The sequence below is a fragment of the Musa acuminata genome, chromosome BXJ3-8 (assembly GCF_036884655.1).
Source record: "Musa acuminata AAA Group cultivar baxijiao chromosome BXJ3-8, Cavendish_Baxijiao_AAA, whole genome shotgun sequence".
Taxonomy (NCBI): Eukaryota; Viridiplantae; Streptophyta; class Magnoliopsida; order Zingiberales; family Musaceae; genus Musa; species Musa acuminata.
The window spans coordinates 41,333,132-41,348,170 of NC_088356.1; the positions used below are offsets into that span (position 1 = coordinate 41,333,132).

The 15,039-nt window shown below is 41.5% G+C and overlaps 2 protein-coding genes across 2 annotated transcripts; one reads left to right on the forward strand and one right to left on the reverse strand.

Annotated features, from left to right (window-relative positions):
* The first annotated feature begins 902 nt into the window (after positions 1–902).
* Positions 903–5,541, forward strand: LOC135584504 (transcription factor MYBS3-like). Its single transcript, XM_065163453.1, has 3 exons — positions 903–1,541; positions 4,444–4,652; positions 4,750–5,541. The coding sequence occupies exons 1-3, from the start codon at positions 1,211–1,213 to the stop codon at positions 5,281–5,283; spliced, it is 1,074 nt and encodes a 357-aa protein (XP_065019525.1). The 5' UTR covers positions 903–1,210; the 3' UTR covers positions 5,284–5,541.
* A 2,039-nt stretch (positions 5,542–7,580) lies between these two features.
* On the reverse strand, positions 7,581–8,506 carry LOC135644112 (uncharacterized). The gene has a single exon (XM_065161567.1). The coding sequence runs from the start codon at positions 8,404–8,406 to the stop codon at positions 7,774–7,776; it is 633 nt and encodes a 210-aa protein (XP_065017639.1). The 5' UTR covers positions 8,407–8,506; the 3' UTR covers positions 7,581–7,773.
* Between the last annotated feature and the right edge of the window lie 6,533 nt (positions 8,507–15,039).

A 15,039-nucleotide genomic window follows, 5' to 3' on the forward strand; every position in this document is an offset into this window, starting at 1 on the left:
CACGAGCAGAGATATAAACAACCGTATGCCTTTAAAAGATGGAATTCTTTTGCGTTTTAGGTGGGCAGTCACATACGCTCATCTGACAGATGATAAAGTCGCATGCAGATTCTGAAGCCTCCCATTCAAAGACAATGTATTCTTTTCCTCCTCCGGAGCTCCATAGTACCCCTTCTTTATCAAAAGCTTGGTGGGAGATTACTTGACTCATTGGACCTCCCACCTTCCGTGGCCATCACGATCGCATCGCCCGCCCTTTGCTTCATCCAATCAACCAAAAGGTTGTCAGCCAAGAGAAAGAGCCAATGTCATCGCCCCAAGCGTTGCACCACGTGCTCCTCGTACCCGTCCGTTGCTGTGTCTCCCACTCCACCACCAAGGCGACGATAACATTTATGTGTGACGACTTGACGCCGACGTATCAACTTCCCGGTGACACCACAATATGAAAGTTATTATCTTCGATCACTGCATATTCCCAAGAAATATACATACAATGAAAATAATGCAGGATTATTTCCATACATATATATGCCCACACCCCGCCACCCGCTCTTACCTTTGACCACCTTCTTCATCTACCACGTGTCATGACTGCTACTGTGAGGACGACGGATGGCCGACGGCTCGTGCCTCCATGAGCACCACGTGACTATTCACGTGGCGCAAATTCCACCAACTGGCTGCCACGTCCTCTCCATACCCGCATCTTAGGGCGTTGATCTCAGCTACCCGACACAAAGGTGCCACGTTCCTAAAACAGCAGTCTTTGTTCGACCTGCTCATATTTACCCTGTTTTTCTACCAGCCAGCTCTGTTATTGGTACATATCTATAGGTGGGACCCACAGGAGACGCTTCCGGAGACCGTCAGGGAAATGGCGTTACGTTCTGAAAGTAGAAACCACGGGCGAACACAATCTCATCGAAGCAATCAGGGGTGTGAGAGACGGACGGTAGAGATGATGTGGGTTGCGACCGGTGGCGCTTTTTCCTTGCCGCCATCGCACGGGCATTCTCGGAATTAGCGACGACCCTCGTGGGGGTTACTGGAGCGGTCGCCTTAATACCAAATTGGCCCGTCGCCCCAGCGCGAACGCAGCTCCCTCTGCGGAGACGGAGAGGTCTACGTGACGTGGACGCGTGCACGGGGAACGGCGGCTCCGGAGAGCGGTGGAGGAGGAGACGTCCGTGTACGGGGCGGGGTGGAGATGACGAGGCGATGTTCGCACTGTAGCAACAACGGGCACAACTCGCGGACGTGCCCGGCGCGGGGAGGGGGCGTGCGCCTCTTTGGGGTGCGGCTGATGGAAGGGATGGGGACCATGAAGAAGAGTGCCAGCATGGGGTGCCTCTCCTCTTCCTCGGCGTCCGCCGCGTTGTCCTCCCTCGCCGGCGCTAGCGCCGGCGCCGCCTCGCCGTCCGGCGGTGCGCTTGGTGACCACCACTACAGCACCGTCGCCGCCCCCGCCTCCGGTTACGCTTCCGATGACCCAGCCCGTGCGTCCTGTTCTTCCAATTGCCGCAGCGAGCGCAAGAAAGGTCTGCCTTTTCCCTTCAAGTTTGCGTGGTTGAAAGATTGATTTTTCCCTTTCACTACGTAGTTGCGGTAATTTGCTTGTTGCTTTTTCCAAGTGATATATGTTCATTCAATCCATTCGCTTTCTATACTTCAATTCGCATTCTCCTCTTCTATTTTCTCTTTAAATGATGGACTTTCTTCATCAGTGTGTGCATGTCTCGTTCTCTTTGTGACCTGTGTTCGTTCTATCTGCTTTTTACTTGGATATTGATTTTGGGGTTTCTTGTGCTCCACATGTATTACAGCCGTCTTTTTGGTGGATATGCAAAGAAACCTTGTAATTTCTTCTGCTTTTAAGTTTTGCGGTCACACTGATTTCTTCCGTCTTCACTATGATCAATGGGATGCATATTTTTATACGCTGGAATGCGTGGTTTATTTAGGTCTTTGTCACTTCCCTGTTGTTGTTGTTGATCATCCTCATTAGTGTGGGCTGCTTGGAACCGCCCAATGTGGCCAACACTAGGAAGCATGGCCCATATAATAATATCCAATGGTTTAGCGCCTAATTATGAAACAACAATGGAAAGTGATGAGGCTGACGGTTGATAGTCAACAAAATATAGTTGCTTTGTTTGTGGGTCTTGGCATGGTTGGTCTTCTTTCGTGTGATTGTTTCATCAGGGAATCAATAGTTCACCAGGTCTCTGAGGTGTACTCTCACAGAAGCTGCACTTGCTTTTAAACTGATCTGGTTGTTTCCGACTCTAATCTTTGCGTAGCCTGTGTTTTTATGTCTCCATTTGTCTAAAATTATCCTTCTCAGAGATCAATTCTGACGGGTCAATCTATTTGTTTATTTGTTATTTAAGTTCTTTTACACCATTCTAAACTTTCTTTGGCGTGAGGTCAAAACACATGATCAATTGCATCCGTTGCATGCATTGGTTGATTCCGTCTGGTATTCTTTTTAATTTGAGCAATGTTCATGAGAACTTCATTAAGAAAAGTGCTCTGTCGTGTCGTGTAAAAAGTTCACTTGGTTTACTGTTTTGGCAGATATTGGTATTGACTCTCTAGCTGATCGCCTAGCAACTTCGAAAGCTCAGTGCACAATTTCGGAATCGGGTCCGAGTTTGGAAATCAGATCTTGTCAAAAAGTCATATCTAGTTTGGTTCAGGGTATGGTAGAAATATTTTAGCCCAACCTGGAACCCATCTCATCCTACATTTTGCAACCTGTAACATGAAAACATATGATCTCTAGCAAATTCACCTTGCAAATTGCTACTGTGATTGGCTAGAAAGCTGACCTATATGTAGGTGGGTGTCGATATGCAGGGTGCCTTAATGCATTGGTCCTCTTCTTTCATGTCTTCTTAAAATTTTCTTTGGAATGAGGACTGCCGAGTCCATTTATTGCTTTCTACACTGCTGTTTTACATTGGTTCCTCTTCTTTCATGTCTTCTTAAAATTTTCTTTGGTATGAGGACTGCCAAACCCACTTATTGCTTTCTACACTGCTGTTTTACATTGGTTCCTATTCTTTTATGTCTTCTTAAAATTCTCTTTGGTATGAGGACTGCCAAACCCATTTATTGCTTTCTACACTGCTGTTTTACATTGGTTCCTCTTCTTTCATGTCTTCTTAAAATTTTCTTTGGTATGAGGACTGCCAAACCCATTTATTGCTTTCTACACTGTTGTTTTACATTGGTTCCTCTTCTTTCATGTCTTCTTAAAATTTTCTTTGGTATGAGGACTGCCAAACCCATTTATTGCTTTCTACACTGCTGTTTTACATGTGGGTTGACATACCTCAGCTTTCTCTGACATTTTCCTGTATCTCACTGGTTTGTATCCTCTATTATAGTTCATAAAACCTTGGTAGGAAGTTGTTTCATTTGAGTATTCTTTAAGTTCCTTGCCAAAGGATCTTGTCTCTTGAAGATTGACTTTTCTTTTTTCACTTGAGATGTTGGGCTTCTACAAATATTTTGACGAAGAAATTAAAGGTATGAAAGGTATTATTGCTTTTTTGAATCCAGGACTGACTATTGGAATTTCGATCATTCTCTGTTTGGTTGATTCTTCATCTTTAGTAAACAGTGAGTGGCATGACAAGAGTTTCTACCACATTGCGCCACAGTTTATATCAACTTTATTCAACTAGGTCACTGATTTTTGTTGGCTTCAGTCAGTTGAAAAGAGATGGTCTAGGACATGAGGTTCCCTCCAATATATGGTCCATAGAAGGTTAATGTATGCAGTCTTATCCCTGCAAATGGCTCTTGGCCAAAAGAGAACAAAAGAACTCTCTAGATTACAAGTAAAAGCTAATTATTTCAGCGTCACATGTTCTCCCAGCATTGTGAATCTATTGTTTGTTGCTTTGACTGTTAGGTGAAATGTGTTCTTTCTATCTTCTTATTTAAAGAAATCCAAGAAGGTATTTGAAGATCTGTTGCATAAAGATTCATAACAAATAATGGGTATTTGTCAGTTTCTTTATGTACAAACATCATTCTTGAGACAATTAAGCGTAAATAATCACCCTAGTCGCAGTTGGACGGGTAGTGTAGGTCTTTCTAAGTTTGTCTCCCGGGCTGTTTGACTTTCAGTATATCTTAGTAGGCACTGGTCACAAAACTATTCTTAAGTTTATTTCTGTAGAGAAGAGGCAGATGGCATAACATACGATACGTCGCTTATATGTTTCGAGAGACCCTGACCGATGGGTCTGGAATGGCATCTGATTCTGTTTGTTGGATGAATTCCCTGGGGATATCTGGTCTCAGTTTCTTGTGTAATAAATTAGGGAATTGCATTACCACTGCCTGCTAGATTTCATTTTTGAAGACTGGCAAGTCATACTGAAACTTGGCTTACCAATATGTATACTAACATGCACCGGATTGCAGGGGTCCCTTGGACCGAAAATGAGCATCGGATGTTCTTGATGGGCCTTCAGAAACTGGGGAAAGGTGACTGGCGTGGAATAGCTCGAAATTTTGTTGTGTCTAGGACCCCAACACAAGTTGCAAGCCATGCACAGAAATATTTCATCCGACGGAGTAATGCCTCAAGAAGGAAGAGGCATTCTAGTTTGTTCGACATTGTACCTGAAATGGTATGGCTTCTATGTTGCTTATTTCACTCTTTGTTGATTCTGCATCAGTTGTTTCCTTACATAAGCCTTTTTTTTTTGTGTTTGAATGCACATGCAGCCAATCGACGAGGCTCCTAACCATGAAGAGCAGTTGTTGCCGCATTCTCCTAATGAACTGGAGAGCACCAGTCGGTTGCCAACTTTGCATCTTGGTCTACAAGGACCTGAGCCTGCTGAACCCTCGACAACCATGCATGCTGCGCAACTCATAGAAAACATTCCACGAATACATAACAATCATCCAGTACCAATGCTGCTACCGACATTTTACCGAACCTTCATACCTGTTCCTGGACCTTTCTGGCCGTCGAATCAGATCACCACTGCCAAAGAGGAAATGATGAGGGAAACCCACAAGATCGTAATGCCTACTCCTGTTGTCCCAAAGGAGCCTGTGAATGCGGATGAGGTCGTCAGTATGTCGAAGCTCAGCATTGGTGAGGGCCTCCCACATCACATGGATCCATCTGCTCTCTCCCTCAGACCGAGCGGAACCTCCTCTAGTTCGAGGCAGTCTGCCTTCCACATCGACTCTTCCATTGCTGTGCCTGATCTGAACCAAACTAACAGCAGTCCTATCCATGCAGTCTGAGGCAAGACACAAGTGGTGCATGAGTTTGTTCTCTTTGCTCTCTGACAACATAACTTCTGTTCTAATATCTGTATCAGCCTCTAGTATACCCAATTCTCTTCCAAGTTGTTGTGCTTCTTTTGTTAATATTTGAACTCAAATTCTTACTGAATAAGGGTATCCAGGAAAGTTGTTATTTGTTTGCTAGTTTCAGTTCTTGTCGAAGGGACATACTTTTAAACATAGGGAAGTGATATATCATGCAAGCTTTGGGGTCAACTGATTGTGGTCATTATTCTTACGGATTTTGGAATGCACCATTGTGGAAGCTTTCGAAGATGAGCATTATATGTCATATGTCTTATATGGAAGGTTCCATGATTAGTGTTATCTCGGTGTTTTGGTAGATTTTGAAGTACTTTTAGATGTATTGTTGAATGACAATTTGATTAGTTTTTGTATAACATTCTTGATTAGTTTCATATTGAAAGTGGATAAGATTAAGATTGGTTTATAAGAGTCTGATGAGTGTATTATTATCAACTCTCGCTTAAACATTTTAGTCCATGATTGAAAGATCGAAATAGAGTTATTGACCAAAAGATCGAAATGAAGTTATTGGCCAATTAGCTCATCAGATTCGGATCGTGATATTTGGTATCAAAGTCGATCTAACATTTGGGAATAGTGAGGGAGCTCGAGTGGGGGTGATTGTAACACCCTTGATTAGTTTCACTTCGAAAGTGAGTAAGATTAAGATTGATTTGTATGAGAAGGTATAATATGTGAAGGTTACATTGTGTTGCGAGTAGAAGTTAATAATGTTGTTCATGATGTACGGAGAGAAGGAAATAAAAGACTGACCTCGTGTTAAATGCCCACCGCCTCCACCACCGCCACCACAACCGCCACCAAGTCTTCAAAGAGGTCTTTATGTGGGTCACTGTCTGCCTCTCATTTTCGATGGCCAAATCATGAACCACTTCACACCAATGGAGTTCTAAAGCTTCACTCACGTCCTACCCAACTCGTTGGTCCAAGTGCTGCATGGTAAATGCATTCCTCACAACGCATTAGAGTTTTCCTGTCCTCGTCTTTGCGAGACCATGATGAAATTATAATTTGTATCAATCTAAACGTATCTCAAAGCATTAGCTATAGAAATTTTACTCTAAGAGTTCTTAAGATGGAGTACATTAAACTCCAAAACCAAAAGGGAATTTCCAAGGATTATCAATCAATCAATAAATCAAAATTCGAAAGAAGATTTACATGATTCAATAACTTTTATCTACGTCGATAAAGAAAAAAAAAATCAAATTCTTTATCATAAGGTACAAACCCCCCCTTTTTACACTCGCATTTTAATTTCATTATATATCATCTCATATAAATTTAAAGATTTTTTAATATTTATAAAATAATCGAACCTTAATTTTTATGATTTCTTTCTCACACAGAAGAGTCATTTTCAGATATATTGTATGTATATATCAACCAATAATTTTTAATAAGAAAATATTATATATGTATATATTATATTATGATGCTCGATATTTTGATCCTTTTTTCAAATATATATATTATTTATTTTTCGCTCTTTGAATTGTCAATTGCATGCAACCAATAGGACAAATTTAGGTCAATCATTCTTAGAGGGTAAGCAATGGAAGGACACAGGAGACCCAACCCTCCACGGAAGGAGACTTGTCGTCCACTCGCCTCAAAAGACGTCAAAGTTGGAGGGCAGGTCCTCCGCTAAAGGAGAGGGAAGCCACCAAAGTTAATTGCCTTCGGAGGCTCGGGACGGAGCTTCTCCATAGTAATCATTGAAAGCAGAAACCGAGACGTAAAGTAACGCGGGGTCTCGTCGTTCTGGAATTGGAATACGTGTCCCACGCAGTGTGCAACGACGTGTCTCTCCCGTGAACACCTCTCCATCTCGTCACCGAATTAGGACGACACTTTGATCTCGATGAGATGGAGAGAGAATTGTGTTTTGATCGCGCCGAGGACAGAGGCTATAGATGTGGGATCCCTTTTTCTTTTCGATTTAGTTTTCTTCATTTGTTTCGCCGATCTTTGAACAAGAAAAATAAGATCTGTCTCGTCCGATTTAATGGCAAACATCCCTTTTGATCTGCCGACAGCGAACGAACAAGCGGCGTTGACATTATTCCAGCAAATATTTATTTCATGAGAATTCTTTGTCAGAGCGACAAGAATTAATGTTCTAATCATCACAACCTTGCAACGTCTAAGAACAGAAACACTCTTTGTTTACATGAGTTTACCATATTGGATCGAGTCTCGTAATATATCCACCAGTATTTTTATCCTTTATTGAACAGTAAGGAACACAAAACTAGCATATAGTCCACGAACAGGCACTCTCAGCTTCCCACTACGGACACCAAAGCAGCAAAGAAGCTCTGAACAACGGTAGATTCGTATGCTACCCACTTTATACGGCCTCATCAGTCGCAGCAGATAAGCTCCGTGAAGGCCGCCTCAGGCAGGCTTGCCGAGGCGGCACTGGGATTCCGGCGTCGGCGGGACGCTCTGCTGGAGGCGAAGCTGCTCGTAGAACCTCTTGATGAACTCCTCTGCCTCCCGGTCAACGCGGCCGTCGGCCTCCCCGTCCTCCTCCCTTATCGGGAACGGCGAGTCTGTTATCCTCAGCTGCCTCACCGCTGCCGGGCTCTTCCCGAAGCTCCACATGAGCGCAGGCGACGGCGACGCCACAGCCGACGACTCGGCATCAGATATCTCCGCGTTCAGCTTTTCGAGCTCCCTGGCCATCGCGGCGAAGTCGAGGTCGTGGCCGTGGTGGCGGTTCTTCCGCTTGGCGGAGAGGAGGAAGGAGGGGTAGGAAGGGGTGTTGCTGCAGCTGAACTCCACCTCCTTGATGTCGTAGAGGGAGAGGTCGGGATCCATGGAGCGGCCCGACATGTCGGCGCTAATGTGGCGGTCATGATGGTGATGGAAGGTGACGATGTTTCCGACCGCTTTTCTAGCGAGCTTGCCGCGCTTGAGGAGGAGATGGAGATCCATCATGAGCTTGTGCTTGGATAAGCCCTTGCGCAGCATGTAGTAAGCAGCTCTTATCATGTGCAACAGTCGCTTGGCCAAGGAGGGATCCATTTGGCCGAGTTCGTTTCTCTCGGTGGGGGTTCGTGCAAGTTTTCTCTGAGAATACAAGCGAAGGGAGAGGAGAGGAGAGGAGAGGAGAGGGTTTAACAGTCTTGACGAGTGAGAGAGGAAGGCAGGCGACGAAGGTATTTAAAGGTGAAAGAAGGCACATAAGGTGGCCAACAAAAATGTTGGCGTGCGGGAAATACTTGGAAATTACAACACATGGTGGGTGATCGTCTCTGCAATAATTGATGCTGAAACTACTACCAAGCTCTCGAAACGGCGGCTGTGTCCACAAACTTACATTGTGAAGGGGTCAAACACAACCACTGGAACCTTTAGAACCTGAAACGTGTGTACGAGTGCGAGTGTGTGTGTGTGAAAGAGAGAGAGAGAGAGAGAGAGAGAGATGGACTTGTGATGCAGACCAGGCCACACGTAGCACACATACGAGGCAAGCAATAAATATAAACGAAGTAAAAGAAGAGTCTATATATACAAGTAAAAGAAGAATACATTTATCGATCTATCTCAATGATTGGATATCCACACGTAGCACACATACGAGGTAAGCAATAAATGTAAACGAAGTAAAAGAAGAGTCTTTATATTCAAGTAAAAGAAGAATACATTTATCGATCTATCTCAATGATTGGATATCCACACGTAGCACACATACGAGGCAAGCAATAAATGTAAACGAAGTAAAAGAAGAGTCTGTATATACAAGTAAAAGAAGAATTCATGAATCGATCTATCTCAATGATTGGATATATATCAATATTTAGTGGAGAGTCGAAATAGGTTGATATAAATTTCTGAATGTATCTGACGCTCGTAATCAATAACTACGAGCATAAACCGAACACCAGCAGATTTAGAGCTTCATTTTGTATTAGAAACAAAGCTATTTCACTAATCCGTGGCCAAAGTGTGTCCGTAGGGTAAGACTTCACCTCGAAGAGATCATTAGCTTGGAATCCAAGTCGAAGAGAAATGAGAATGGCTTAAAGTCCGCAGATCAAATTACGGTAATCCAACTTTTGCAAGGGTAGAACGCAGCTGGTCGCTGCATGGTCGGCGGTCAGGTCTTATAACTTAATGGCCAAGTGAAGAACTTTGTCCGCTTCTCCCACCTTTTTCTTTTGGGAAAGTAGGCGAGGCCCAGAGCTCCTGAGCTTTCCCAAGCTTGCTCGGCTTGATCTCCAGGCCAGTATGATTCATGTGGTGAAGAGTTGTTGGGCACTGACCTCTTATTTGACCTCTCTTTCTTTGATGCTTCGTTCGGATCATAGCACTACTACGCAATCTGATTATAATGGAGGCTCGAAACGCACTCACATGAAGATTCTATATATGAAGGTAAATTAATCTATGTTCTACGTTTCAAGCTTATTTTGCTGGGTGGAGCACAGTTGTGACCAACCGAGTTGGTGCTCCTGGCATAGGTCCCTCCCGGTGGCAGTAGAAAGTAGCAACCATTCAGAGAAACCAATTTTAAACGCAGTTGCCATCTTCCACGCTTCCCAATCCTGTGGGTAGGACGCAGATGTTTGCAACGAACCTCTTCGATTCGAGGGATCCCATACCGGACATACATGACATCAATTCCCGAGCTCATGACAGGATGGACTCTCAGACATGCTGCTTGTATGTTTGGAGGTTCGGGCTATGGGCTTTCAGTGTTTGCAGAAGTGCCAGGAGTATCTTTGTTTCTTCTTCCTCCAGCCTACACCATGTGCCGCTCACGAACAAACCACTGAATGCCAATATGTGCTGTAGCGATCAGTTCTACTGCTGCAGTCTTATCCATGAAGAATCCTAAAGCAGAAACAAAGGACCATTGTGTAATCCATTTGGTTTTCCTGAGCAAAGCAAAAGAAAAGAAAAGAAAAGAAAAGAAAAGAAAAGAAATCCTTGGCGTGGTTGATCTTAACCAAAGCGCAAGCGAAAGCCGGCTTTAAGCTCTTGGCATGCAGTGCCTGTATACCTTGATAATGACATTTGTTCCAACGAACAGCTTTTTTCGGCAGATAAGTGAAGGTGGTGTCTTTAGGCCCCTTGGATGCTGAATGGAATATGTTAGACACCTCTTTCCTTCCATTCTTAAAATTTATGATTTTTCAGTAAAACCGCGACGAAGTCATCTTCATCGATCGTGAGAACTGAAATATATTTAAATCATGATCATGCCAAAAAAAAAAATCTGTGGTTTTTTGTTCATGAATTCAGCTCATAATGGGTTCTCATAGCCCATCTTCGATAGAAAAACAAGAAAATGAAAGGGATTATCTCTAGTTTGTTATATGGTTCTTACCCTTCACGTTGGAAGGGGTTTTCATGAAAATTTTGATGTTCTATTTGATTGTGATTCTATTTAATTCCGTTACGTGTTATGACATGTTTGATGGGATATAAAGAGAAATAAACTTTTGTTTATGAATAAATACTAGCAGGCCATAACATGCAGCGGAATTAAATGGAATCGCAATCAAATAGAACACCAAGATTTACGTGAAAACCCCTCTAATATGAAGGATAAAAATCACGGGGCAAACTAGAGATAATCCACTATAAGAATAATGAATATACAAATCTTAATCTCTTGCCCAAAACCCTAGCAACAATCACAAGAGAATAATTGAGATATAAGGATTACGTTACTGTGCACAATATCTAAATTCTCCCTAAGTAATCACAGTAAGAATCTACTGTAAATATGATCTAACCTGAGATGAAAATACTACTAGATGATTGAGAATAGTCTCTCTGTGTTGTCCTTGTCTTCATCCCTTTCTTTCTCTTGTTTTTTACCTTGTTCTCCTCCTTTTCTTTAGAATCACGTGGCTACAGTATTCACCATGTTGCTACAGTTTTCTGCTCATTTTCTGCCTCTAAAACGCAGCCACCCGCACCCCCTAATATGAATTAGGGTTAGGTTAAGTGATGAGGTAGGCTGTGGGCTGATAAAACCCACCATGGGCTGAATGTGGGTTGTCAGCCCAACAACCTCCCCCTTCAGCCCATAAGAGAGGTTGTCCCATGACTCTTTAATGTGAATCCATGCTGACCAGCTGTCGGCATATCTCATGTCTTTCTTTTATGTCTTTGTCAACATGTCTGCTCCGTTATTATTTGTGTGAATTTTCTGAAGCTGTAATTATTTTTCTTCAAATATATTTTGAATCTAATGGTACCTGACATCTATGTGCTTTGACTTGGAATGAAATATTGAGTTCTTACATAAATTGATGGCATTCTGACTGTCACAATGCACAACATAATTTTTCTGTTTCAACCATAATTCTTATAAGAATTCTTTTATCGATAATATTTTTTTGCATACCTCTGTAGCAGCAATATATTCTGCCTCAGTGGTGGAGAGAACAATATACTTTTGCAATCTAGATTACCATGACACAGCTCCCCCTGCAAAAATAAATACATAATATGATGTAGACTTCTTCATATCTATATCTCTTGTCATATCTGCATCTGTGTAACCTGTCAACATAGGTGGTCCACCTCCAAAGCTTAAATAAACTTTAGAGCTCCCTCTGAGATATCTAAAAATCCACTTCACTGTTGCCTAGTGCTTTTTGCTTGGATTTGCTAGAAATTTGCTAGTAACACCTACTGCATATGCGATATCCCACCTCGTACATACCATCGCGTATATTAAACTTCCAATTGCTGAAGCATAAGGAACCTTTTGCATTTTCTCCTTCTCCTCATCACTTGATGGACTCTGTTCTGAGCACAACTTGAAGTGACCTGCAAGATGAGAACCAACTAGCTTTGCATTACTCATACTGAACATTTTCAATATCTTCTCAATGTATTTCTCCTGTGACAACCAAATCTTCTTGTTTTTTCTGTCATGGGAAATCTGCATGCCCAGTATTTGCTTTATTGGCGCCATATCCTTCATTGCAAAAGACTCACTTAGTTCATTCTTCAACATTTCAATTGTAGATATATCTTTCCTAAGAATGAGCATGTCATCAACATAAAGTAAGAGAATAATAAAATTCTCACCAAACCATTTGATGTACACACAATGATCTGAAGCTGTTTTTTTGTATCCATTTTCTATTATAAATGAATCAAACTTTCTATACCTTGGAGCTTGCTTTAGTCCATACAAAATTTTCTTTACCTTTGACTTTGAAGCCTTCTAGTTGCCCCATATAAATTTCCTCCTCTAAATCACCATGAAGGGAAAGTTGTCTTCATATCTAACTGCTCAATCTCCAAGTCCTGACTAGCAGCAATACCAAGAGCAACACGAATAGAAGACATTTTAACAACAGGAGAAAATATCTTTTCAAAGTCAATACCTTTCTTTTGACTAAAGCCTTTCATAACCAATCTAGCTTTGTACTTTGGTTGAGAACAATATTTTTGAGTCTTCAACTTAAAAACCCACTTGTTCTTCAAGACCTTCATTCTATTTAGTAGTAGTACCAAATCATAAGTGTGGTTCTTCTGAAGAGCATCCATCTCTTCCTACATAGCAACTAACCACTTCTCTTTCTGCTTACTTTCAACTGCTTCTTAGTAACTCTTTGGTTCACCTGCATCAGTAAGCATCACATACTAATCCGTAGAGTATCTTTTTGAAGATTGACGTTGTCTAGAAGATCTTCTCAACCGAGGTTCTGCGGGAAGTTGCTCTCTAACTTCTTCTTGCTTAGCATGTCCTGTAGGTAGATCAATATCAAGCTCTATACTATCTTCCTACACATCTCTCCCATCACTCTGATATACTGGAGGAGTAACTACGTCACAATCTGCTAATCCTTCTGCAGAAGTCTTGACTGGTGCCTTCTTCTTCAAATCCTCAAAGGTTTGATCCTCAAAGAAGACTACATCTCTGCTTTTAAACACATTCTGCTTTTCTGGATCCCAAAGCCTATAACCAAACTGATCATATGAGTAGCCAAGAAAAATACATTCTTTAGTCTTACCATCCAGGATCTCTCATTGTCTGGAATATGTGCAAATGCACGACAACCAAACACTCTCAAATGCTTGTAGGAAACATATTTTCCTAACCATACATACTCTGCAACATCACCATCTAGGGTTGTACATGTTGATCACATCAATTGCAGTCCTTAAAGCTTCATCCCAAAACTTTTTGGGTAGCTTGGCGTGTGAAAGCATATATCTGATCTTTTCCATAATGGTGCGGTTTATCCTCTCTGCAATAGCATTATGCTGAGGTGTAGCAGGAATTGTCATCTCATGTTGGATCTTGTGACTTGCAATAATCATTAAATAATCCTATATACTCACCACCATTATATGATCTTATGCATTTCAATTATCTTTTTGTCTCCCTTTCAACCCTGACATGAAACTCTTTGAAGACATTAATAACATGATCTTTGGTCTTCAAAGCATAGGCCCAAACTTTCCTGAAAAAATTATTTATAAAAGCAACAAAATAAAGTGCAACACTTATACCAGGAACATCAACATATCTACCAAGAGTTTTTGTCCTCAAAGGACCACATACATCTGTATAAACACGATCTAAGGCATGTATTTTTCTAGATATAGCAGGACTAGCAAATGAAACTCTATGTTGTTTACCAGCCAAACAATCAATACAAGGGTTCAAATGTATACCTCTGAGATATGATAATATCTCTCTCTTGGAAAGAGCTTGCAGCATCTTCTTGCTCATGTGTCCCAATCGCCTATGCCACAATTCCAAGCTGAAGTCTTTTTCTGTAACATTTAACTACTCACCATAAGCTTTAGCTTGCAACATGTACAAAGTATGACATTTCATTCTACTAGCCACAATAAGAGAACCCTTACAGAGCTTCCATTGCCCTATGTGAAATCTGCTATCATATTCTTCATCATCTAGCCTTCCAACTAAAATTAAATTTAGCTTCAAGTCAATCACATGCATCATATCCTTAAACACCAACTTGCAGCCAAGGTTGGTCTTTAAATGGATATCACCTATGCCAATGATGTCTGTCGTGTCATACTTACCCATCTTGACAACATCAAAATTTTCAGACCTATAGGTAGTAAAAAACTCCCTCCATGGTGTAGCATGATAAGAAGCACTTGTGTCAATCACCCACTTAAGATCCTGATACACACAAGAAAAAATATCATCAGAAGAAGACAAAATCAAATAATCATCACCCTGTAGTTGTGATATTATCTTTTGACTCTGTAGACTCTACTTATTTTTTCTTTTTCTTGCTCTTTTTAGGTTGCTTGCATTGGTTCTTGAAATGTCCTTTCTCACCACAATTATAGCAAACAATATCTTTTCTTGATCTTGACTTACTTCTACCTATGCGTGAACTGTTTCTAGACTTTGACATTCCTTTGTTCTTTCAGATGAGTGCTTGTGAATCATTCTGAGATATTGTTGAATTCTTTTTTCTCAACTCCTTATTCAACAAACTGCTTGTTACTTGATTCATAGTCACAACACCATCTGATGCAGAATTATTGAGGGAAACCACCAATGTCTCCCAACTTTCTGGTAATAAACTGAGAAAGTCTTCTGATAAAAAAAGCTTTATTGCCAACTATTTTTCTCTCATAGAGACTTTCCAACTTTTTTCAAAGAGAATATGCAGAAATTTTAGTAGAAACATGGTG